The 25,977-nt window shown below is 40.9% G+C and overlaps 1 protein-coding gene across 11 annotated transcripts in view; it reads right to left on the bottom strand.

The window, feature by feature from the left end:
• The window catches only part of sspo (SCO-spondin), an 88,567-nt gene that overhangs the window by 40,496 nt on the left and 22,094 nt on the right, over positions 1-25,977 (bottom strand). For 7 of the 11 annotated variants that reach the window (XM_042399209.1, XM_042399215.1, XM_042399212.1 and 4 more), the window contains 47 exons: positions 24,656-24,866; positions 22,763-22,857; positions 22,425-22,681; positions 22,194-22,328; positions 21,661-21,863; positions 21,417-21,544; positions 21,086-21,195; positions 20,817-20,966; positions 20,529-20,622; positions 20,207-20,416; positions 19,612-19,817; positions 19,244-19,358; positions 18,483-18,604; positions 18,153-18,326; positions 17,841-18,074; positions 17,583-17,705; positions 17,227-17,318; positions 16,575-16,806; positions 16,172-16,324; positions 15,261-15,398; positions 14,947-15,129; positions 14,648-14,798; positions 13,860-14,019; positions 13,504-13,552; positions 12,413-12,517; positions 12,132-12,259; positions 11,663-11,783; positions 11,363-11,490; positions 11,138-11,279; positions 10,866-11,036; positions 10,554-10,731; positions 10,270-10,345; positions 8,109-8,130; positions 7,600-7,720; positions 7,188-7,401; positions 6,899-7,040; positions 6,613-6,789; positions 6,265-6,453; positions 6,036-6,146; positions 5,780-5,935; positions 5,386-5,544; positions 5,139-5,303; positions 4,846-5,037; positions 4,548-4,670; positions 3,895-4,024; positions 3,481-3,606; positions 282-373 (listed from right to left, as the gene is read on the bottom strand). In XM_042399209.1, the coding sequence (XP_042255143.1) occupies positions 282-373; positions 3,481-3,606; positions 3,895-4,024; positions 4,548-4,670; positions 4,846-5,037; positions 5,139-5,303; positions 5,386-5,544; positions 5,780-5,935; positions 6,036-6,146; positions 6,265-6,453; positions 6,613-6,789; positions 6,899-7,040; positions 7,188-7,401; positions 7,600-7,720; positions 8,109-8,130; positions 10,270-10,345; positions 10,554-10,731; positions 10,866-11,036; positions 11,138-11,279; positions 11,363-11,490; positions 11,663-11,783; positions 12,132-12,259; positions 12,413-12,517; positions 13,504-13,552; positions 13,860-14,019; positions 14,648-14,798; positions 14,947-15,129; positions 15,261-15,398; positions 16,172-16,324; positions 16,575-16,806; positions 17,227-17,318; positions 17,583-17,705; positions 17,841-18,074; positions 18,153-18,326; positions 18,483-18,604; positions 19,244-19,358; positions 19,612-19,817; positions 20,207-20,416; positions 20,529-20,622; positions 20,817-20,966; positions 21,086-21,195; positions 21,417-21,544; positions 21,661-21,863; positions 22,194-22,328; positions 22,425-22,681; positions 22,763-22,857; positions 24,656-24,866 (6,893 nt within the window). Of the gene's footprint in view, positions 1-281; positions 374-3,480; positions 3,607-3,894; positions 4,025-4,547; positions 4,671-4,845; positions 5,038-5,138; positions 5,304-5,385; positions 5,545-5,779; positions 5,936-6,035; positions 6,147-6,264; positions 6,454-6,612; positions 6,790-6,898; positions 7,041-7,187; positions 7,402-7,599; positions 7,721-8,108; positions 8,131-10,269; positions 10,346-10,553; positions 10,732-10,865; positions 11,037-11,137; positions 11,280-11,362; positions 11,491-11,662; positions 11,784-12,131; positions 12,260-12,412; positions 12,518-13,503; positions 13,553-13,859; positions 14,020-14,647; positions 14,799-14,946; positions 15,130-15,260; positions 15,399-16,171; positions 16,325-16,574; positions 16,807-17,226; positions 17,319-17,582; positions 17,706-17,840; positions 18,075-18,152; positions 18,327-18,482; positions 18,605-19,243; positions 19,359-19,611; positions 19,818-20,206; positions 20,417-20,528; positions 20,623-20,816; positions 20,967-21,085; positions 21,196-21,416; positions 21,545-21,660; positions 21,864-22,193; positions 22,329-22,424; positions 22,682-22,762; positions 22,858-23,064; positions 23,086-23,344; positions 23,442-23,814; positions 23,969-24,655; positions 24,867-25,977 lie in introns of those variants that run through there. The other 4 variants (XM_042399218.1, XM_042399217.1, XM_042399219.1 and 1 more) reach the window with 4 other exon arrangements.

Genomic DNA, 25,977 nt, shown 5'->3' with positions numbered 1-25,977 from the left:
ATTTTATTCGATAATCCAATGAACATACAAACACAAAAGTACCTTATGCGAAATATATTTAAATAGATGATCAAAAATAAAATTAACACTATGAAGTCTTTCTATTGCTGGTCTTTGATTTAAAGCATGCAGTACAAATTCCATATTCCAAAGAAATATCCAAAACTAAACACATAACAACACCCAACTGTGACTATTTTTATGGCTAAAAACAAAGGTGAAAGCATACAGTGTGACAGCATCAGTGTCACTAAGTGTGCATGTTGTGTGAGTAGTTATACCAGGGAGGCAGGGGCTGGAGCAGCGGCGGGCTTCAGAGGAGTCTCCTGGACAGGGCTGGACTCTGACTGCTCCTGCTGGGTTCACTGGGGACCTGAGGAGACAAAGTCAGACAAGGACTGAATCGATTCTGTTCCATCAACCTTATCCAAATATGGTTAGTGTATAAACAGCAAAGCAATGAGTCCATAGCAAGAGCATTGAGACAGAACTGAATAATGAGAATGAACTTAATACATACATGTGTTGCAGCAGGAAAACAAATACAGCAGGGAAAAATTAGCACGTTAGGATAAAAAAACAACTCAACTCAACTTAATTAGCACCTTTCATTCAAACATGCAGCCCAAAGTGCTTCACATAGCAAGATTAAAACACAGACAAAAATAAATAAAAGCAAAATAGACAACAATAAATAAGATTCTGCAAGACTTAAAATTACAACGATAAGACTAGTTTCAAAAATAGAATAAAAGTCAATAAAGTAAACACCAGGGATAAAATGATATAAAAAGCAATGATTAAAATTTAAAGACTAGGCTAAAGCTGTAACATTACTCCAAATTACAGTTGAATGCCAGATTTAAAAGATATGTGTTTAATTTCCTAGTGTTCAGAGGCAGTGTACTCCATAAAAACAGAAGGCAGCCTCACTGCTAGTTTTATGAGACACAAAAGGAACATTTAAAAGAGAAGCAGTGGAGGACCTAAATGATCTGGCTGGAACATAAAATGAAAGAAGATCTCTGACGTAGGGGGTAGCAAGGTTATTTAAAGCTTTATAAACAAGTAAAAGAATTTTAAAATCAATTCTAAAAGGTACAGGTAGCCAGTGCAGTGTCTTCAGCAGTGGGACGATGTGATCGATTTTCTTTGTTTTAGTTAAGACTGGCCACAGCATTCTGAACTAGCTCTAGCTTTCTTATAGACTTTTTAGGTAATCCAGTAAAAAGGGAATTACAGTAGTCTAAACTGTTAGTAATAAAAACGTGACTGAGCATTTCAGCATCACTCTGAGTTAAAAAAGATCTGACTTTGGCAATATTTTTGAGATTAAAAAGAATGTTCTAATGACCTTGTTAAAATGAGAACTAAAAGTATGTGACCTGTATTTTAATCTGTTTGCTAAGACCACCAAGCACTGATTGCGTTTTTTTTTCCTTGCTGCTTTGGGTCCAATTAAAAGAATTTCAGCTCTCTCCTCATTTAATTTAAAAAAAGTTTTTACCCATCCAAACATTAATGTCAATGAGACAGTCAATGAGAGAATGAAGTGCATTGAGGTCATTTGGCGATACAGAGATGTAAAATTGTGAGTGGTCAGCCTAAAAATGGTAATTGATGTGGTGATGGTTAATAATGTGTCCTGGTGGGAGTATGTATAATGAAAACAAAATTGGACCAAGAATGCGTCCTTGAGGAATACCATATTCAATACCATAAGCCTCTGATACATAAGCACCCAGACTGACAAAAAACACACAAAACTTTCAAAAAAACAGTCAAATAAGACTGGCAAGCTAAAACACGGTCAGAGAGACCCGCTCATTTCTCAAGTCTGTCAATTAAAATTTCATGGTCACTTGTATTGAATGCTGCACTGAGGTCTAAGAGAAGAAGGACAGCCACGTTGTTTGGATTCACAATAATTTTCAGGTCATTTACAACTTTCAGCAGTGCCGTCTCATTGCTGTGGTTTGCTCAATAACCAGATTGGAGTTTTTCTGAAATGCTGTTGGTTAGATGAACAAGTAGTTGATTTAAAATAATTTTCTCTAAAAGTTTACCGTGGTAGATTAGAAATGGGTCAGTAATTGTTTAGCTCCGAGTAATCTAGATTGGATTTATTGAGGAGAGGTTTTACCATTGAAGTCTTGAAAGCTGTGAGGAAGATGCCTAAATTAAGAGAGGAGTTTATTATACTTCATTTTGCTTTTACGCTACTTTCATCCTGCTAATTACTTCACTGATGGCATCTTCTGACATCATATCAAAGGATACCATAATAGATGGAGGCCCATGGGCAGGGAGATCCCAGGGAGTTTGAGTGTCTGTATTTACAATGCTGGCTCTAATAGAAAATGGAATTTTCTTAAATGCAAATTCTTTTATTTAAGAGTTGATTTATTATTAAGACTGAGAGCAGGTGATGGATTTAGAAGACTGTCCATTGTGGAAATAAGCACTTTGGGATTATTTTGGTTTTCTGAAAGAATCTTTGAGAAATGTCTGTCTCTCTTCGAATGCTTTATTGTAGATTATAACTTGATTTTTAAAAATGTCAAAATGAACATGTAATTTGCTTTTCCTCCATTGTCTCTCAGCTTTTCAACAATTTCTTCTCAGCTGACAAATTGCAGCAGTTTCCCAGAGTCATTTGTGAATTAATTGCCTTTTTGTGATTTGTGCAGGAGCAACTGTATCTAATGAGATTCTTAATTAGGGTTCAAGCCCCGAAGGAGTAGAACCCTACTGAGTTTATGCTGGTTTATTGTCATTATTATTATTTGTTTTCTGCTGCAGCAGCTTAAATTGCCATGAGCCGGAATGACTGAAAACCACGAAACTTGGCCCAATAACTGGAAATGATGTGCATGTGCTTCTCAAGAAATATGAGCCCAATCAGCCAGATGGAAACCCAGTGGACAGAACTTCACTAAAATTGGTGCACATGCTCTGGGGGCAAGTAAAAACCGAAATCTGAAGTGCCATACTGATTGGTGAGCGCAGCCTATCACATATTTGCTTATAACTCATGATGCCTTTGAGCAATGATTGATTAAACTCACTGGAGACATCCTGCACTACCTCCTGAACATACACACCGAGTTTCTATCACATTCAAAAGGGGGGACAAATGGCGGAAGTTTGAGCGCTTAATTATTGAAATGCTGCAGGCTTTGTGATGATGAAACAAGTGTGTGATTGGTCTCACTCCTTCTTTAAACAGAATTAGCTGAAGTGACTCAGCTTTGTCAAACCTGACACCCACTCATTACTGCTCACAGCTTTCATTTCGGCTGATTGAGCTGCTATCTTCTGTTGAGCACAAAAAGGTTTGAACCCACTAATTGCCACTTGCAGCTATATTTTATCATTAACATTGTCAACAAGGACATCGAGGCCTCTGTTAACTGTTTAAGTGCTCCGTCCATCAAAGAATAAGGTGTTGTAGAAATCTACGACATTAAATAAGCTCACCTGTAGCGTTGTTGTAGCCCCATTCCACATGTCACATCACATGGTGACCATGACGACCAGACTGACCATTGACAGCTCGCCACACAGCTGGAAGGGTCACAGATGATTTGTCCATCTCTGCACACACTGATGAAATAAATGGGAAATAAATATGCTTTTTTTTTTTACTTATTTACAAACTCAATAGCAACATTCATTATAAAGTAGAATCCAGTGGTCCAATACAGCACTAGGACAAATATAAGTGTGCTTGAAAAACACTTTGACTTGCAATCTAAACCCAAACATCAGCAGAATTGAAGTCATGAGGGTTTACTTAGAAACTTCATTTTAGTCTGAATTTTAGAAATGCCATCAGTTATGAAAACCAGGCCCACATCCAAAGTAAAAAATAAATGTGTCTGTGTCTCCCACCATGTGGTACACTGGTCCCTGCTGACTGCCTGTCCTGGCCGCAGCGTTTGGCCGTTCCAATGACAGACACATTGGCTGGCATTCACACATCGTCCCTCCTGAAGGTACATACCATTGGGACAGCGACACCCTGGAGAAAGACACAATTTATGTCTTAATCAGTGTTTTAGATGAAAGTTAATGAGCAACTATCTCTCTAGCAAAAATAAACATCGGCATTGCTGCAATGCAGATGGTTTATGACATTTTTTTTGTTTTACAGAATGATTTAACAGAGTGTATTTGTGTGTGTACAGACTGTGTGTAGAGGGAGTATATACTGTGTGTAGAGGGACTATGATATAATATATATCATAGTCATAAATCGGTTGACTGGCAGGTTCCAGAACATTATCAGTGCCTCTAACAATTTTATTATAGCAGCAGAAGTTACACAAACATATAAAAGAGGCATTATTATGTATTTACTTTTTTATGAACAATAATGGGATCTGAATGAGCACAAGCCTTTCGCTTCATTTAGAAGACTATTTAAATTTTGAGCATGGTATTTCCCACTCAAGTGCAATAAATCCAGTGTTTTTAATTCAACTGAACATTATGAAAATGAAAGATCCAAATAGTGTATGGTGTTCATTCACTGCGTGTCCTACCCGGTACACATGCTGCAGTGCAGTTGCTGGTCAAGCTGAGATGTGAGCAAGTAGGAGGACAGGGCTCGACTCTCCCAGCCTGACAGTCTGCCTCAGTCACCAGCACCATGCCGCCAACACAACCTGAACGAGTCAGAGAGTACAGTCATTCATTCAAAGAAGTTCACAGATTTAATCATGCAGCAATACAATAATCAAAGTGATAAGGTATCACACTATTATCCTCAGGATAGAAGAAAATACTTCAAGACTTTTAATTACAACAGCAGAAAATAGTATTTGACAGAGTATGAGTCACCTGTCTGTGTGCCAGTGTCTTTGGTGCAGGGCTGGCTGTTGCAGCTCTGGCTCTGCAGGGTCATGCCCTCACAGTCTCGCCCACCGTTCTTAGGTGGAGGATTAGAGCAGGTTCTGTTCCTCTGCTTGACACCCCCTCCACACTCAGCATCACACTCTGACCACTCTGTCCACTCTGACCAATGACCGTCAACTAAAGGAGGACACAGGTAGGCATGAGGTTGAGATTACCATTATATTGGATATCATACTTATGAAAGAAGCATCAAATTCTAAAGGATGACAGAAGGAGACCTGGACACGCTCTAGGGAAGCAGGCTCGGCTGTCAAACTGGGCCCCATCGCAGGCCCCTCCAGGCAGAGCCTCCCTCAAGATGTCCCTCTGTCGGAACAAGGAGCCCAGACCACAGGACACACTGCACGCACTCCATGCTGTCCACGGGGACATGATGCAGTCCACTAGAGGAGAGAGGAGCAAAAATTACGTGAAGATTTCCCTGTTTGGTCTTATTACCACTTTTGAGATAAACATACATCTTACCACAGTCTTTCTCATCTGACCCATCCACACAGTCCTTCTGCAGGTCACACCTGCGGTCCAGGTGAACACACTCCCCGCTGTTACAGGAGAACTGCTTGGGAGAGCAGGGGCTGGGCACCACGGGGCGCTGTGGAGTCACTGCTGGTCTAGCTGTGGTGCCTGAGTAGACATGAGAAAACAATAACAGAACTTGATTACATTTTCGTAGGGCTTTTCCAGGAATAACACATCAAAGAACACTGAAAATGATTTCTTTTCATTTAATTTCATATTTTACATGTGTGTGGGGTCTATTGTGGGACAAATATCATCAATCGGTGGTGTGAAGAATTTAAATAATTCTAATTTCATGTGCTTCCACTGGTTTGTCCCCTGGCAGGTTATTGATGCGTACCACAGCTTTCTTCATCTGACCCGTCCAAACAGTCCTGCCTGCCGTCACACACCTGCGCTGAGTCCACACAGCCAAATGACCGGCACGCGAACTGGCCCTCCACGCAAAGCACCCTGGGAAGGCCACCATCATGGGGGGTCGTGGTGATCCAGGGCGCTGTAAATGAATAGAAGTTACAATCTGTCTTTTCTGTATGAAGTGCGTTAAACAATGGGTCCTGTCTGGTTAACTAGCTAAACTAGCAAGACTCTCTCACCTTTTGTGGTTTGCAACCCAGGCCTTCCAGGGTGGAGTGATGTGGTGAGATGAAGCCCAGGCTGACCTGTGGTGACCCCTGGATAGACAGATGGTCTGGTGGTCCAATGACCTGATTGTTTAAGAGAAAGACAGGCGACAAGTTTGTTTTACTGAAACATTTAAAGCTATCTACTCCTTACTGCCAAAAAACAACACATTTGATAAACAGTTGCTGTACTTATGTATACCAGTGCTTGAGGTTGTAGTCTTCTGAAGTCCAGGTTGACCTGTGACTCCTGGTGTAGCCACACTAGGAAGACCATCTCGGGACCTAGTGGTATGGAGGCCTGGGGCACCTGTTGTGCTGTGGAAACCTGGTCTCCCTGTGGAGCTGGTCTGGTTCTGCAGCCCTGGAGAGCCTCTGGTTGGAGCTGTACCTGAAGAAGGTACCGTATGTTTCTTGACAAATCTGTCACATTTACATTTTTTTATCAATTTATCATACATGGAGGGATGGGATTTGGTATGAGTGGTGTGCCATGATTCAGAGGAACAAGAATGCAAAATGTATATGAACAAACATCATCAGCTCTCACCACAGTTGATCTCATCCGAATGGTCCTTGCAGTCCACTTGACCGTCACAAAGCACAGAGACAGGGACACATTCTTCACTGTGCAGGCAGGCAAACTGGCCTGGCTTACAGCGCTGCACCGTCACTTTCCCACCATCAGAGGGAGACGTCGTCACACTGCTGGGTGTCACTAGCTCATCTACAATAGCAGAAGGAAAAGTTGTTTCATTTGTGGTGGGAGGTCAGTTTTACAGCCAACCATTAGTTCGGGAAAACAAGAGTGAACATTCAAAGACTCAATTCCTCACCTCCTCTGCAGCCGAGGATCTCAACACGCAGGTAGAAGGTGTGTCTGAACTCCACGGGGATGATGCGCAGGTAGCGAGCTCTGACCAGCCGACCAAGCCAGCGGGTCACAGGGGTCCTGCCCACCATCCGCACCTCGAACACCTACACCACAAAAAAGAAGACCACATGTAAAGAGGCTTTGCTTTCCCCAACATGTTCATGACACATTTCAATGTGTGAGGATTTATGCAAATACAGAAACAACTTGATGTTAAATATGACTTCAAATGTCCAACTGACTACAAATACCTTTGCAGGGCCACCATGTCTGCCACTCTCAGTATAGTCTGTGAAGAGGCTGCTGTGCAGGGCAAAGGCCAGGCGGAATTTAGTGAGGTAACCCCACATACGTTCACTGCCCTGGGTCACCACCCCTGATACCCACGTGGGCTCCAGGAAGTCCACCTGAAAATATGGCTGTGGGTCTGTAGGCAAGGGGCTCCATCCTGGCTCCATAACTTGACTACAAGTGCCATAGAAGAAATCTTTTATCATTTTTGTGAGTGCTTTATAATCTCCTTTATTATCTCCTTTAAAAATTTAACAGCAAAATACTATATATCAAAAGATTTTACAGTATATGCATGCAGAAAACTGCATCAAATGTTTAGGCTATAATACCATTTAGTTGTGATAAACATACAAAGATCAGATCACTCACACGTTGGGGATTATGTTTAGTCGGCCAGCATCAGCAGGGTTGTTCTCACGATGTGAGGATGAGGTCAACTGACCGTAACGAATTCTCCCATCCTCCAATCCAAGGGGAGAGGAGCAGATGCCTGTAGAATATTAGGACTCTTGATACCATTCACACAGCCAGTTTGGCATTCTGAACACCTCAGATACAACACACTAAAGCATCGGGTCTGAAGCAAAATTTTAACATTTTATTTGAAAATGTGAAATTATTCAAATTTGCAAAAAGCAAGCTGCAACTTGCAATATGAGAACATTTCCTTTCACATTCATTTTGACTTGTTTAACTAATCAAAAGGAACACCATACTTCTGACCCATACATGAGCCTGTGAGATGACTGTAAGACTTGCAAAATTAGCAGCATTTTGTGAGTGACAATCAGGCCCCGAAGGCCAACAACTGAGATTTTCAAAACGAAGAACTCAAGTCCACGGAAAATAAATAAATCTAAATTGTATTTAACACTCACCGCGATGTCCTGGGCCTCCATCCTGTAAATATATTAGAAAATAAATTGTTATATGTTATATATATGATATGAACCTATATTAACACTAGTGCCCTTTGGATTGTGTCTAATTCTTGACAGGAATACATAAGGGCTTGTTCATTAATTCTGTCAACTAATCTTTGATTCTTAAGGAAAATAAGAGACAGACTCCCTGGATTCCAAAATTTATAAGAGACCCTTGGGTCTGCTCTTATAAATTCTGCAGAACTGACCTTTGTAACCCTCTTAGTGGGGGTTGATCAGTGATGCTCAACAGAGTCAAAGACCTAAAGGCCACTTGGACCTGAGTAAAACAACAAGTAGTTTGGTTGAAAGAATGAAGTTTCTAAAATAATAGGAATGTAAAGATACTCTTTGAAGGATTTAAGTTTAAAGTTTAATTTATTGTTAAACAATAGACATGTTGAATGCTTTTATATTATGAAGTAAGTTATGTCAACTTATATTTAAATATGTTTCTGAAAGTAATCTAATCACATAAGTGTTGCCTGACTTTATTTCCTTTCACTATAGTATTAAACTTTATTTCAGTAGATGGTTTAAGTTGTGTAAATAGTTTGAGAAAGTTGAACTAATGAAGGTTGTATGCTTAGACATCGTGAAGTGTTAATATGAAGATTAATGTTTGTTATTAGAAGAACTGACTTATCATGAATCATGTAAATTGTTTAACTGTTTTTGAATGGTTTCACAAATATACAAGCGGACAGATCCGTTATTAATCAGAAATATCATGAATGCTTGGACATAATGAAAAGAATGTGTTTACAGCTTTAATGTGAAATAATAGGCAACAGTGACTTGAAGTGTGAGTTTTTGCATGTAAAAACTCAGAATTATATTTCATGAAATTCCTTTACTTCAGGAGACGCAGGCTGCAAAGCACCAGCCACACCTAAAGCCTCTAGAACAAAGAAAGTGAATATTCATCAATAATTCGGCATGAAACCCTTTAGAACACACTTCTTTGAGCTGGCCTCCAAGAACTCAAGAAAACTCTTAAGGGGTCTCTTTTATTTTTCTTCAACCAAATATATCCGTATTTAACCTTTTATTGCAACACACGTACGTAAACAACTACAGTATTTTATTTTGAAGTAGACGCTGCTGAAGACTTGAGCGTAGTCAGACTAAACTTTGTTCAACACTCAACTTAAGTTACTACAAGCCAACCAAAAGCCTGAATCTGCAACTTAAACCCTTGAAGTAGAAGAAGAAGAAGAAGAAGATGAAGAAGAAGAAAAAGAAAAAGAAGAAGAAAAAGAAGAATACTTGAAACTGCTCTCTGAGAGCAAGACTGCAACCCAGAAGTGAAGCCGGCCTAAAGACTCTGCCAGAGCAGCCTGAAACAGCTTGATTCTTTACCAGCATTCAATGCCTCTGCATCCAATGAGATGCGCCACAGTCCACAGCTGATACAGGCTCTTTCACTGCAACACCACTGGTGATGCTGCGTCAAACAACGCTGGACCTGCCAAGATGACGCCTCTACCAAGACGACACACCTCAACAGTAAGGCATGACATGGCTTTGTGATCAAGGGTTGATGTCGAATAACGTTAAAATTAAAGAATTTATTTCGAGAAGTTGAATAAGCTTTTCCCTTAGCATTTCCCGGTACAACACGTTAAGCCTCGAGTCACGCACTTCGAGCCACTCTTGCTGAATAATTTTCTTTATTAATTTTTATCATTCTTAGGCCCTATTTATTTATGTATTTATTTTACTTTCTTTTTATTTATTATGTTCTGTATATTATTTGTATATATTATATTATCTATGCTTTATCATGTATCCTCAAGACGTTAAGCTATTAATAAATGTCTTCATTTATCCTAAAAGTGTTTGGCTGTTTCTTTGAGCTGCAGTAAACAGAGGTCACTGTTTGGGACAAGAACTTACAATTGTGAGACTGATTCATTGATTAAACTGAACAAGGGTTAGTGCTCCCTCCTGGCACTAACAAATCCTAACCAAAAAGGAGGTGGTGCCCTAATGACGAGGTAATTCATTAATAAAGTATTAATACTCCTACATGTTCATAAACAGTGTATAAACAGCAGTGACACTGAAATGGAGATTTTGGAGGAACTGATGATTTCCTGAAATGTTTCTTTACCGTTGGTGTTACTGCAGGATGAGTAACAGCAGCTCTGGATGGAGTCCTCAGAGGGGAAGGGGTGGGTGTGTATGGTCTGTAGATTGACACACAACAATGACAAGAAGTAAATACAGTGGCTAATATCTTATTTTATAACTTTAATATACAAAAAAGAATGTAAGAGATGATAGATCAGCAATAAGCACAATTTATGGATAAACAAAATTGTGATTTATCAAACACCAAAATTAAAGTAACTACTAATATTAATACTGCCACAAATAATGATAACGCCGCTCCACCTGTCTGACTGGGTGATGTTTTCCTGTGGGTGGCAGCCAGTTTCATCCTCTCCTCTGGGACAGTGGGGAATCCCATCACAACGCTGCCCTGCCTCAATGCAGCCCCCTGGTGGAGGGCAGGAGAACTGACCAGCAGGGCAGCTGCGTGGACTGGTGGTTGTAGAGGAGGGCTGTGTACCTGCATGTGAGGAATGACCACAAGGAGTAAGAATGATTCTATATTCATTTTTGGTTTGTGTGAATTACAAAACCCATGAGAAGTTAAGTAAGAAGTTAATAAAAGTCAAAGGTGTGTTAGGATGGAAAGCTCACCGCAGTACTTCTCATCTGATCCATCACCACAGTCATTGACCCCATCACAGACAACTCCCAGTGGACCTGCTGGCACACAGCGACCATTCTCACACTGGAACTCCTTCTCTCTGCAGCCTCCTACTGGGGAGACTGGGGAGGGAGGAGTGGGGGTAGTCAACCAGCGATAACCTGGAGGAGAGGGGAGGAAAGGAGAGGAGAGCATTTTAGAACCCAATTTGTGCACAATATGTATATAACACCAACAAAGTAGCCATGAACTATCCACTAACCATCTCCACAGCCCATGATCTCAAGGCGAAGGTAGATGCCATTCTGAAAGTCATGTGGCAACAAGCGGAAAAACTGAGCTGACACCATCCTGTCCAGTCTGCTCTCAGCCACCCCTCGATCATCATGGTTACCAAGGAAAACCTGGGGGGACAGTGATAATAGATTGATTTAAAGACTTTAAAGTAAATGCTGAAAAGTTGCTTGGACTTGGTTTGGTGTCAGACCTTGGCTCTGGGCCGGGCATCAGCAATGAGCTCTTTGTAAGTGTACCACTGTCTGCCATCCTGGCTGAACTGGAGGTAGAAACTAGATACATAAGTGCCAAACACACCACCACCTTGGGTTAGCACACCTGGATTAGGGTTGAGAAAGAAGAAGAACAGAGGGAGAAAGACAATTAAATCACAATTTAAAGATTTAAGATTGAAGATATGTGGATTGATGAAGAAATTCAAGAGTACACATAACACTACATCAAGAATTTGAATTGTACTACGATTGCATGTGCAGGCATAAATGTTTACCAGTGATGTTGTATGGCGTCAGTAGGTCTATCTGTAGGTAGGGGCTTTGTGTGTTGCCACTGTGTCCCTCAGGGCTCCGCTGTGGCAGGTCCTTATACTCCTCTGGTTCTGGACTCCAGCCCTGAAAATAAACGTTTTGCACGACTAATCTTACATGTTGCACAATATTACACTTGCAAAGTAGTACAGTAGGACACAAATAAAACTCTAACTCGAGGCAAGAAAGTAAATCTGTATAGTTCCCAAAATGTCTAACTATACTTTTAAGCAAAAACCTGAGGCACCAAACTTTTTTATTTTGTCTTTTTTCAAAGCTCAGATGGGAACGGCAGTCCTGAGGCTGGTGGGCATTTAACAACTTGCTTAACAATCTAGAAAATTCCTGGTAAATTCCAGCAGGATGCATGTGTGCCAGTACAAAGTCAGGTTGTACCGTATAAACCGCTGGTCTAAATTGGTCCTGATATACCTGGAGGTCCCTATGGGGGTCCCAGCCATGAAGACGAGCTGCCTCAGGGGGGTGACCAGTCTGCTGAGACGAGGCACTGAAACTGGAAGCTGGGAGAGACTGAACACCCAGAGGAGACCAACAATCATCTGAAAATTGAATTGAAAATGACAAAGAGTGAAAACAGATGGATGAAATCTCAGATGATGATCACATAATAGACGTCTGTCCTAAATGCTGAGATCCTCTAACTCTATCATTGACATTACATGACCATCTGATCATATGAAAAAGACACTAACCATCAGGAGGAAGTGGATATGTGGGAACCAGGGGTGTAGTGCCCTCTCCTGGCTTGGAAGTCACAGTGGCAGGGCTGATTGTCACTGGAATGGTGTCATTGGCTCCTACATGCAGATGTGTTGTAAAACAGAAAGATTAATGTCAAGAGAACAACGTCACTTAATCCATATTTTCAACAATGAACAAGAAGTGCTGCAACTTTGATGTCGGGGGATAAGGAATCTGACAAAACAGGCTTTTCAGAAGTATTGCAGTATTTACATTATAATTTGGCCATTTTTTCTTTGAACTTCATTAACATATCACCATAAGTGCTGGACTGAAAAGTAACAAACAGAAGGCAAGACAATAAATTACTTTACTACTACTGTTTCTTTTTTCTTTTCTTTTTTTTTTACAATCAATTACAACTATTTAACATACCTTATTAACACTTTCGACTGTAGCTAAAGTCAAATTACACTCTCCCTGTTCAGTGTTATTAATTATTTAGATGTTTTAACTGTCACATTTCTGTTTGTCACATATGACTAAACTCCTTTCAAAGTGAACTGCTTCTGTTTATACAGGAAATATTATCTAAAAACATAAAAGCACTTACAAGCACAAACTTTACATATATTAGTTATAACATGTGTGGGGTAATTTACAATCTTTATCCCTGTGTAATCTCTATGAAGTTTGAGCTACTTGACTCCTAAGTTCCTGTTTGATAAATTGTTGGATCTCTTTTCAACTACCGTTTGACAGTTTTCCTCAGCAGTTATAGTGAGTGGTCTTTTGTGAGATACTGTATGTCTGTGGTCAGTACAAGACGGAAAGTGACAAGAACCTTAGAAAAAAGGATACATTGGTTAACAAAGTAAAATAAAACACTCCACCACTCCCTCCAAGGAATAAACAGGTTGAGTCTGTGTGTATGCCCAAAAGCACATCCCACAACATTTCCTATCATTTATTGGGATCCAGTCTTCTGTGACATCAGTGGTTAGCCGTGTAGTGCCCTTTGTCATGTATAACTGGTAAATGCCAATCATTTTATTCACCATTAAACAGGGTGACATTTAATCAGTGTAACCCGTGACTTTACCTTGGCAGTAACAACATCTGTCTCCCTCTCCAGGCACCAGACTTTGGCCCTAAACAAACAAAGGAACATTCAACATTCTGCTCAGTTGCTACGGGACACAATTATGAACAGGAAAAGCAAAGGATACAAAGGAAGCAGAGCTGTAGATTGTGACAGGGAGGGAGTGAGTTTGGACTGTTTATATGAGATAAGACTGAAACACAGATTAACTTTGTTTCACACAGTTACTTACTCAAACATAAAAAGAAAAGTGAGCAAATGTACCAATGTGCTACACCGTATTTCCACAAACACATTTAAAACAGGCACAGTATACAGTAAATGCCCATGACACACAAACACAATTCCTCTCTCACCTGTGGGCATCCAGTAACAGCGTATGGGCAGTAGGGCGAACACTGCACTGTCAGGTTGGGCAGACAGTGACATAACTGGCAGGGTTCAGACCTCCATCTGTGTCCCACAGCATGGGACTGACCTTGATACTCACACTCATCACAGGGGTCAGTCTGACACCTGCAGACACACACAAATAGTACAAGAGTGAGGGAATGCATGCAAATATGCTATAAATGTTCCAAGTTGAATGACTTTACAACCTCAGAGAGTTGTTGAAATGTAGATGATCCACAAGTATGATATTTGTCATATTAAGTAACTTTGCATAATATGGTTCAAAATAAGTTGGAGTCCATAGAGTTTATTCTCAGTGGATCATGAATATCCACAGCAAATATGGCAGTCAAAAACAAACATATCTCATGCAGAGAGCATGAAGGCTCTCAGTACATTCTGATCAAAACTGCTCATGTGACTGTGAGATGCTATACAAGGTTTAATCCTCAGTGGACCACAAATATCTGCAAGAAACTTACAACCTAGTATTTTTGAGGTATCTTGTGTACAAAGCTAAGCATCTATATATCATCTGGTGATAGGCTGATAGGAAATCCAACTATTAGTTTTAAAGAAAACTCTGCAAGTGTTGGATGGGGGAAAAATTTAAATCTGACACTGGAACTTGACAGAAGGTCTTTGGGGTCACCAAGATCATTAGGAATCATCCTCCATGAACCACAAATATCTACAACTAGAGGTGTAATAGTGTAGAAGCAGTGTTGTAGAAACAGAAACGTCCACTTACCGGCGGGCTTTCCGGTAGATACCTCTACACGTTCTCCCGTCTCCGTATTTGATGGGGTTGTTTGGGCTACGGAAAGACCATTGGACACTCTGGACACCGCAGGGCCCCAAACACTCTCCCCACTCAGACCATGATGACCAGCCACAGTGCACTACAGAAAGACAAATGTGAGTGTGTATGATTGCTGAAACATTAAGGCAGATGAAGAATGATGCCTGCTATGTGAGTAAAAATTCCCCTTGGATTCTGATGTTGACCTTGAAATGAAACAACGGATTTTGTATATTTGACAGACTCACCTGAGCAGTCTGGATTGGGCTGGCAGCTCTGAGGCCTTCCTCTCTCACAAGTACAAATCTCACAGTCCACCTTCATCTGCTGGCCCGGCCAGTAGCGCACACCTGCCACCTCACACACACACTCCTCTGGTAACACACACTGCTGGTTGTGGCTCATCACCCGGCCCTCTGGACACCAGCAACCTGAAAATAGAGACAGGGTTGTAAGAAAAAAAGCTTATGAGAGAAATCTCAATATTAACTGTGCAAATGTCTATATTCATTTCAAAGTATAAGATCCAAATTTCTTCCTGAGCTTTTCTGCTGCGACTGACCTGAGAAGCAGGGTGCTGTGGGATCACAGGTCGTTCCACTACTGATGTGGGCGCAGGACACTGGGCAGGGAGCACAGCTGTGTCTCACCAGGCCAGCCGGACAGCTGGTGTTGGCACATCCATCGTCAGGACAAGGCGCTGAAATGGGACAGGGAAGAAAAGGAGGGAGCGGGGAGGTTTTAAATACATGAGTGTACTTATTAAAAAATGAAATAAAATATATATATTTTTTGACTATTAATTATTGAATCACAAAGTGAATTTTCATCAAACTGTCTTTGACAAACTTTTTTTACTTACATTTTTGAGCAAACACCATCAGATAAAAAGCAATAATACAATTGTTAAACATTTTAAGATTTGAGCATTTCTATCAGCAGTACCATTACAATATAACTTATTATTATAAAATAATAATAATTGTTATTATTTGTGAAATTATATGCAGATTGATTTGGTATAAAAATACTTTGTCCTTTCTAAGTTCAAAGACTGAACTAAAGGACCAGTTCACCCAAATTACAAAAATGCATATTTTCTCTCTTAGTTACAGTGGTATCCACCTCCATGCAATGAAAGTAAATAGAATTTTGTTTGTGATGGTGAAAATTCACAATTAAAAAAAATTTAAAACACAACTTGTGTTTCCAGAGACAATGTCCCAGTTCAAATGGAAAAGCAACAGACATCACTGTGGAACTACTTTTTACCAATGAAATGGTCCCTTTTTTTTAATTCAGGTGTACCAACAGTTTCTTCCTCTGCAATGGTAGAAGACTGGGGTATTTCTTTCTGTGGTTCTATCCAGTGATTTTTAGCCAGAAACAACTTAAGCTCAACATCTTTTGTTTCAAATTAATCTTCCTGTAGTTTTATTGTAGTTCAAATTTATTTTCACAGACAGCTCTTACTGATTTCCATGGTGAGGTTGGATGATCCGGGAAGCTGGGAGCAATCCCGTCCTCCATAGCGAGGAGGGATGCAGCCTCTGTGTCTGACTTGCACTCCGCCACAACCACTGGAACAGTTTGACCAGCTCACCCATGGCAGCCATTGACCATCCACTGGGCGGGAAGGAGAGAGCCATCACATCATTGTATCATATACAGTATATATATTATATACATTTTATTTTCAACCATGTCAATTTGACACTTCAGCAACACTGTCAACATTTCCAACAAATATTTTTCAAACTAAGCTGGTAAGAGATGACAATTTTCTTCACGTGATGACATGACAACAGTAATTCCCAGACCAAAACTGAATTCTCAATATACCTATTCATTCCTTAGTTAATCTCCACCTCCTTACCGGGGCAGGTGGTGTTAAAGCACTGCTGCCTCTGGACATCCTGGCCCTGACAGTGGCGCAGGGGGTCTCCTGGAGGACATGATCTCTGCCGGCTCATGGAGCCTGTACCACAGGAGACGCTGCAGGGGCTCCAGGGACCCCAGGAGCTCCAGCTTCTACAGCCTTGCTCATCTGTGGGGTTTCCAAGTGGTGCTAGTGAGGAGTCTGGGCAGTCCGCCACATCGTTACACACCTGGGTAATAGGACATGGTTAGTGAACATGATTGGTGAAATGTAACTGGAAGAAATAAGCATATTCTTTGTTGCTTGCGATAAGTTAATTGTGAAATTTTATATTGAATATCTATGAACCAGGAATGAATTATGCATAAAAAAATAATTTTTCACACTTTTTCACATTTTTCTTTTATCTTATGTTTAATATGACGCATCCTTATGCTGACCATGACTCAATTAAAAAACAGCAATATTACCAATATGCAAAAGTTCTTACAGGCTTTCTGAATAAGTCAAAACTTTTTGCTCTGATTAAGACATGCTGTTTGTTGAAATGTTGCTGCAACTTAACTAAAACCTTAGAACTAAAACCCAGACCTCACCCCTCAAGATCAGATCTTGTGTGTCTTATTTGTCACAAAAAAACAGCATCTACCATGTTGAAGGGAATGCAGGATCCATCCATACAGGTGAATTCAGGACAGGTAATAGTGGTATTCCTACTGCCAGGGGGCACTGTAGTTTTATCTGGAAATGAAGCAACACAGGGATAGAATAATATTTTAAATATTTTATTCAACATTAATATCAAAGTTCACAAAAATCAGTCGCCTTCAACTTGGTGAATATAAGAGACTGGGAAGTACACTGCTTTTCTGTTTACTTCCTTCACTATTTTCTCTCCTTCATTCATTCCTTTGCTCCCTTCCTTCGCCTTCTTCCTGCGGTCCCTTCCTCCATCACTCTTACCCTCATCACATCTCATACTCTACCTATCTTGTGAGAACTCACCACACACCAACTCATCCTCGCCCCGTGGACAGTCTGGGACGCCATTGCACACTTGCGACATGTTCACACAGGTGCGATTGTCACATGGGAAGCTTCCTGGGCAGGGAGGTATTCGGGTAGAGCCTAGAAGAAAGACAGAATTATTGCACATTAGCATGACTTCAGACAAAAGTCCATTTCTGTGGCCACATGATATAAACTATGGGATTCCTTAAATACTCAAAACACATATTTTTGTCATTATTCGATACCACGTACCACAGTTGTCTATGCTCTCATCTGAGGAATCCCTGCAGTGCGGGATCCCGTCACAGAGCTGCTGGTAATCCACACACTGGTCCCCGCTGAGGCAGGGCACCTGGCCAGGGCCACAGGGTGTAGGACACTGCTGCTCATCACTACCATCCATACAGTCTGTCTCCCCATCACAACGCCAGGCCTGAGGGACACACTGCCCACCAGTGGCACAGCTGAACTCATAGGACCTACAAGCTGAAGAGACAGAGGGCTATAAGAAACACAGAACACTGAAAAACTTCTCCTAAATCTCTAAATCATGACTATCATTACCTAAAGTGGGCACAGTCGGGGTGAAAGGTGAAGGAGCCGGTGTTATGATAACAGAGTAGCAATTGGTTCTGTTCTCGTCCTCTCCAGCTGGACAGTCTTTTGTTCCATCACACAGCTTATTTGCGACAACACATGTTCCATCACTACAGGCAAACTGGTTGGGAGCACAGGTCACTGTTACGCACAAAAAGGATGACATGAGTTTAAAATTCCTTTTCCGAAATTGTATTACTTACTCAAATCATGCAGGATGAGTTGGCTTCAGACATACATTTTTATATTAGTTGGGTATGAATTATGAAACAGTCAATGCTATCTTATTATTTCTACCTTTACTTGGACAAACAGCTTCATCTGTTCCAGATGGACAGTCTCTGTGTCCATCACACACTCTGTCTGCAGAGATACATTGGTCCCCGGGGCACTGAAACTCCCCTGGTGCACACACACACCTAGAAACCACCCAAATGATAAGATGGTGATGACATCATACAGCTTAATCCATGTTGTTTGCTTTTAGGGAACAAAACAAAAAGAATGTACTATCTACATCTTGTGAACAGATATGGGTGTGAACAGTGTTGGACAAACAGCTTCATCTGTTCCAGATGGACAGTCTCTGTGTCCATCACACACTCTGTCTGCAGAGATACATTGGTCCCCAGGGCACTGAAACTTCCCTGGTGCACAAACACACCTAGAAACCACCCAAATGATAAGATGGTGATGACATCATACAGCTTAATCCATGTTGTTTGCTTTTAGGGAACAAAACAAAAAGATTGCACTATCTACATCTTGTGAACAGATATGGATGTGAACAGTGTTTGCACATTATCATGATTTATGTGATGTGTCTGCAATATTAATCCAATGTCAAATAAACTCTCAGACAAAAAATAAATAAAAAAGGGAGATTTTCTGTTGCAGTGAAGTCATTAAAAGCTGCACCCATTTCACAAAACAAACTCTGCAAAGCATATTTATAATATTCAATGTCTAAATTCAAACACTGCACTAAACATCTATGCCAGCCCATTTAACCGCTCACTATCCAAAATACCAAACCTTCAGCAGAACTGAAAACACACCCCCTCTCATCACTAAGGTCACCGCAGTCATCATGTCCATCACAGCGGTGGAGGTAGAGGATGCAGCGTCCCCCAGCACACAGGAACTCCCCTTCATCACACACCACGCCACAGTCTGGTCCGGCAAAAGCACAGTTTAGCACACAGGAAATTCATTATTCAACTATGCCCACATTAAAAAAAACCCAAGATCCAACAAATAAGTTGTTGAAAGGATACTGTGCTTGCTGAAATTTGCTGATGAAGTATGTTGCATGATAGAGTTTGATAATAAGATAACATTTTTCGGTATTTTGTCAATACAGTATCTTGTTCAGTTGAGTTGTGCATGGAGTATACTGCTGGATGGAGTATAAGTGATAGATTACCTTGCTCATCAGAACTGTCAGCAAAACCACAGTCCAGCCGTCCGTCACACACACGGCTGGCTGACAGACACTTCCCACTGGCACACTGAAACTCCCCCGGTGGACACAGGGGTACGGGGGTGGCAGGTCCACAGAACTCCTCATCTGATTGGTCAGCACAGTCTGGGTGGCCATCACAACGCAGAGCCAGGTTCAAACATGGTCCACTGCAGGGTTGGGGTTAATATACTTTATTCACTTCAGGAATTTCATTGCAGCAGCTAATAATGACTCTTTCAAATCTAAAAATATGACTTAAAGTCAGAGCTTAAAGCAATGCTAGAAGCTGTTACCACTAGTGAGGCAAAAAACGTATCATTTTGCTGTTGGAAGTTAACATGCTATTGTTTAGCATGTAATATTTAACAAGTTAACATTAAGATTGTAGCCAGTATGTAACATTTCGGTTAGCATATTAGTGTAATAACATGCTACTGCTCATATGCTAAATATCAGCTGCTTTGCTGCTTTGTTGCCAGGGTGAAGCCTATGAGAACATCTCCACATCAAGACAATGCCATGCTTTAGAGCAAATTTCAAACAGGTTTGGATTCACCTTGGCGTGCTGGTACAGCGGAATTGGTCTGGAGAGCAAGTGGATGGACAAATCTCATCTGAACCATCACCACAGTCATCCTCATTGTCACACACCCATTGAGAAGGGATGCAGCGACCCCCAGCGCAGGTAAACTCTGATTCCAGACAGGGAGGGGAGGGAGGAGGGCAAGCCACACCATCACACCGCCACACACCATCTTCACAGGAACTGGAATCACATAGGCAAAGAATTCCCACTGACTTCAATCTTAATGGTCAGCTTCTTTTGAAAAATAACACTTCCTTATCTTTTTAACAAAGAGTGTAAGAGATCATCTAACCAGTTCTGGCAGTGTTGAGTGATGCTAGTTCCAGCTGGAAACATGGAGCCCTCCCATTCACATGGACACTGAGAGGAAACTACACAGCTGTCGCCTGTAGAACAGAAAACATACTGACAATCCTGCTATTCTTATAGTTTTGCCTGTTGTTAATGAGCTAAATGTGTAAAGTTTGTTGTGATTGTGGCACCACAGGCTGTAAAATCAAAAGACGCCCATTATGATATGTTTGACCAGAGTATATATCATCCGCAGAAGCACAGAATCAGTTTGTTAAGTCTGTCTTACCATGTTGGACAGTGCCAGAAGGGCAAAAGCAGCCCTCCACACAGGAGAGGGCACCACACTGGGAGTGTGGACTCTGCTGCACAGTGGGACAGGAGGGAGAGCAAGCTGGACCACAGGGATCGTACACCAGCCCATTCTCACACTGCAGAGCTGCAGGGAATGAGGTAAATGGTGAGAAGAAGAAAGACAGCAACACTACATCAGCGAACAAAAGCAACAGAAAGAAAGGACGAAAGGAATTAAAGTGCATGAGCTGAAGATTGACGTACGACAGAGCTCCTGCGACCTCCAGCGGATGTAGACCCCTCTGCGGTTACACTCCTCAGCATAGGCGGCAATGGCTGTACAGAGACACTCACAGTCCCCACCAGAGTCACAGCTAAAAACCACACAATAAAATCATATGGTTTCTTCATGTGTCATTTACAGTATTACTGTAAGTGAACAATCTCAAGAACAAAACAAGAAATGCTGAAAAAACAGTAATTTCTTCCTACAACAGCCTTTTTTTCCCCGCATAGAACACAGGTAATGTCTATAGTGGAGTAGACTATTGTAAAACTTTTGAGACATCCAGTGTAGATTAGTGCTGTCACTCACCCACAAGCATCAAAGACACACCAGTCATAATACTGCTGGAAGGGCACCTCAGTGTGGCATCGAGAGAAGAGCTCCTGAGTCAAGACTGCACACCTTTTCCTGGCCCATGTCACTCTGTGGGGGTTCAGCTGAACAAGACAAAGAGACAGACGTTAGTTGGTTTTCAAGTGTATGTGTTTGTGTGTTTGAGGAAGAGAGAGCGAGAATGTATCATCAAAACTGGATTTCCAGTGTATGAACTTACAGAGCAGGGGTCTCGGAGGTCCTGGTCTGTTACATCAGGGCACGAGGGGCTGACCTTCCAGGAGTTCCCAAACAGCTCGGCTGTGGACTCCACTATGCCCTGTCGTGTTGTGAAGTCGTTCTCTGTGTCACCGTCAAAGTTGCCGCACAGGCCCCCGACGCGGCCCCGCAGGTGTGCTGCCAGACGCACATACACACGCATACCTGAAAACAAAGCAGAATGACAACATTACAACTGATTTGTTTATTAACCTCTATCTAAAGCCACTGACTATTTGCTGCTACTGCAAATTCCAACAATAATACTGGATCAAGTACTGTATGAAAATATAAAAATATGTAGAAAAACTATATTTTTGGCAATTATAACATGTCACAGGGATCTATACATAAGGTTTAAAGTTAACAAACATTGACAAACAAATTACAGTCTACAAAGACACCTAACCCTGAGTATGAAAGGGTTGAACGAGAGATTATTTCAAGTTGCAGAAGTTGTGTGTGTGTGTGTGTGTGTGTGTGTGTGTGTCCTACCTCCATCCCAGAGCAGAGTGACCCCAAGTTGAGAGGAGAGTGAGACAAACAGGCCCACTCGTTCCAAAGTCAGACCACTGCCACTGTAGGACTTTGGTAGAGTAACTGGCATCCCGTTAACTGTCACAGCTTTACCTAAATCACAGAAACAAGACAGCTTAATTCAAGCAACTATCTCCTTAAACATATGAATGCCAGCCTCCTCTCATCCAGCCTCCGCTTCCCGCCTACCTCTCAGCAGGTGAATGATGGTGTTCCCCAGGCTGAGGGTGACAGATTTTGTACAGGTGACCCCGGTGCTCCCGCAGGGCACATTCTCCGCAGTGACGCTGAATAAACCACTGCTCTCACTCGCCAGCACATACTGGCAGTCACCCAGGAAAGAAAAGCAGCGGCCATCAAATGTCACATAGTGTGGGTCACCGGTTGCCACACACACACCGGTGCAGGCGGACTGGCTGCAGTGCCAGCGGCGCTCCTTACACACACTGCAAGAATGAATGAGGTATAGTTCAGATAATTAAATGTTAAAAGGGGATGTGATGCAATGAGACAACTGCATACATTACCATGTGTTGCAGTCTTTAGTGATGGTATCATTGGTGTAGTAAAGTTGACCATTATGGTGACATGGGCACTCATCTGGCAGGATACAGCGATCACCCTGTAGTAACCCAGAGAAGACATAATGTACAGTAGTCAAAACTCAGCCACATTAAATTATGATATTATGTGTCTATCATCTGTCCATTTAAATTAATTTAATTAATATTCAATGATTTAATGACACATTTTATAATTAACAAAGCCAAATGAACCAGAAAAAGTGGAGACATTATAAAGCTACCAATAAAACTAAAAGGTACCATACCGGCATTTTCTTTCAACTAAATATGTGACAAAGTAAAGGAACAGATAAGATCATGCATTCTTTACGAGGGAAGTTATGAACAATGTTAAACCTACAGCAGGTTAGCAGGAAGAACCTGCTAGCTTAGCTCCATCAGAAGTAAAAAAATAAACATCCAAAATACACCCATTATCTCCTATTGCTCAGTGTAAGCATGCTAACACATACAGCTGCTCTAAATAGTTTTAAATTAAATTTACATGTTTAATGTGGAAGGTGTATCTTGTAACAACAAACTCACAGAGAAATATAACCAACTCTGTAGGTCAGCTCTACCGTTAGCATCTACCGTAGCGCTCAGTCTTAGCATCTTTTAGCTTATTATTTTGGTTGTACACTATGGTTGTACACCACAACTTTTTTCGTTCAGTCTCACTGCGTTATCAACCTTGTTTCCAGACGTAGCAGGCAGCTCTTTTCTCACAAAGAAGCTCTACCTAGTACAGAAGCGTAATGCATTCTGAATTACGACGTAATTATCTCAGAGTTCTGAGAAAAGTCATGGAAAAAATAATTCTGCTCTTTTTCCTAAATTAACGAGATAAAATGAAAAAATAATTTCTTAGCTCTGTAGGCAACTGGTGTTTGTTTCATCTACTTTTGGGGTTTGATGAGACATTTTTGCCTGTTCTGAGGTGCCTGCACAAAGTCGACAAACTAATAACATTACCATTTATATTACTTAAAAACACGAGTATCTCCCAAACCAACCTCTTTCAAACCAAAATCAAAATAAAAGTGGACGAAATTTAACAGGTGGGACATGTTTGCTTCCATGAAATTGAGTTCTCAAGTAGAAATTGGAACCTCTCTTGAGATTTTGAGGTCCCTCATTATTTCAGAAAAATAAAGAAGAATTTCTCAGAATTCTGAGATGGTTATCTGGTTAATTCAGAAAAACAGGGCATTTCTTCCTAAGCCTAGCAGTCATAGGTCAAACAAAGTTAGCAACTAGCTAGTGAGCTAGTATAGCAATTAGTTGCTAAAGGCCAGACATTTCCCTCAAGATTATGTGGAGAACAAGCTAGATCTAGAAGGAGGGTGAATATTAAATTTACATTTGGCAGGTAGCCAGACACATGTAGCCAGACTCCAGATGAAGTCTAATGTTGTTCCATGTCTGCTGAATGTATAAAAGTTTTCTAACATGTTCACCATGTCAAATTTATATGGGGATAATATCCAAATGTTGTGTTTTCCACTTTGCTGCCCTCAAATTGCCAAAGGTTTTACGCAAATGCTACTGGGGACAAATCATAAAGTTTGATCTAGGGATTTTTTCATGACAGACATTTGGACATGTGACATTTGGAAACCCACAGGTAGAGCTAATGACCTTAATATTGGCTGCATGTGCTGGCTTACAAGCATGGCTGACAGGAGCCATCATTCATGCTATTAACTACACCTGTGCTTTGCATGCAAGGGAAAAATGTCTGCTATGAAAAGGGTATAGTATCAACATTTCACACTCCAAAAGAGTTGCATAATTGTTTTGTTATATCCTTTATCCTATATCCATTCAGAAAACTAAATTAGAATTTTCACCCACTAGTAGCACAGTTCCCTGAGGACACACACAGCCAGACAGGGGCTCTCTACAGCTCGGCTGTGAGGCACTGGGCCCCTGCTGTTGACTAGGAGGGTCCAGGCTGGAGCAGGTGAGGAGGCAGGAGCGTGGAGAGTAAACCAGAGAGCCAGGACACTGGTTCACCTCCTCACAGTGCTCCTGTGTGCAGTTAAACAACCCATGCTCACACACACTGTAAATGGAAGAGGAGAGCAGAATCAGTTCTGACATAGACGGAAAGGCATTATGTGTATGTTTCAGCTTAAATCAAGCTTTGTATTGAAATATCAGCAGTCAGTAAATAACACAAAGTGGAATAATGTGCATCATGAGACAGACATGTTGAGGCAAGTTGGCCTAGAGACAAGAAATCTAGAGACTTGTAGTGCTTTGAGCATTATACTGAATCTGTGCTTGCTCAAGAGAGTTAACTAGGGATCAACAAAGTTGTACTTTACTGTTAATAAAACTGAAACAGTAGCTATAAAATTTAATGAGGCAACAACAAAATATGCTAAGAGGTCTACAACCAAGTTGTGTCATTCAAGGTGAATAGATGTGCTGTGTGTCATTTTTTTATATCAGTGTAATAATTATCTAATCATCCGATATTTCTTTATCACAATTAACCAGGTCAATGGTCTTATCTCAGAAGTTACAACACAAAGAAAATGAGTTTCGTAAAATGAAACACACATATAAAACACACATATAAAATGAAACACAGCACATATAGCACACGTATATAGACGTGTGAGACGTATACAATAAAATCAAAGAAACACATTCATTCAGCTCTCTACTGCTACTGTGACTGCTCTCACTCAGTCATTAACAGATGACTCAGATGCTTAGAGTGATGATCGCTGTCGTTATGTAGTGAAGAGACGCAATGAAATCAACCTATCCTGTAGCAGGGAGCAGGAACATAGAGTGATTTCATCAGAGCCCTTACACCACTAGAAAATCTCTTAGGACAATGTGTGCTCATATGCACTTTACACTTTCATTACATTTATTGCCAAGGCAGGAATTTCTTTAAGTAAGGACGCAACTTAAAGCCACCATGTATAGACATTTTGTGTGATTCTAGCATCTTTTAAATTATTCTTAATAGTACCACAGTGGGCGCCAAGTTGGAAATATTCAAATTCTACACATCATGGTTTTAAGTTTATCTGGAAAACACCTAGCACATACTTTTCTATACTAACTGAGTAATGCAATCAAATAAAAAAAATCATAATCAAAAAAAATATCATTTATGTATGTTATTACAAAACACTTATCCTAAAAAGGGCAAA

This window comes from Thunnus maccoyii, chromosome 21 (assembly GCF_910596095.1).
Source record: "Thunnus maccoyii chromosome 21, fThuMac1.1, whole genome shotgun sequence".
Lineage (NCBI taxonomy): Eukaryota > Metazoa > Chordata > Actinopteri > Scombriformes > Scombridae > Thunnus > Thunnus maccoyii.
The sequence above is the reverse complement of the archived record's forward strand: the minus strand, read 5'-3'. Positions and strand labels throughout refer to the sequence as shown.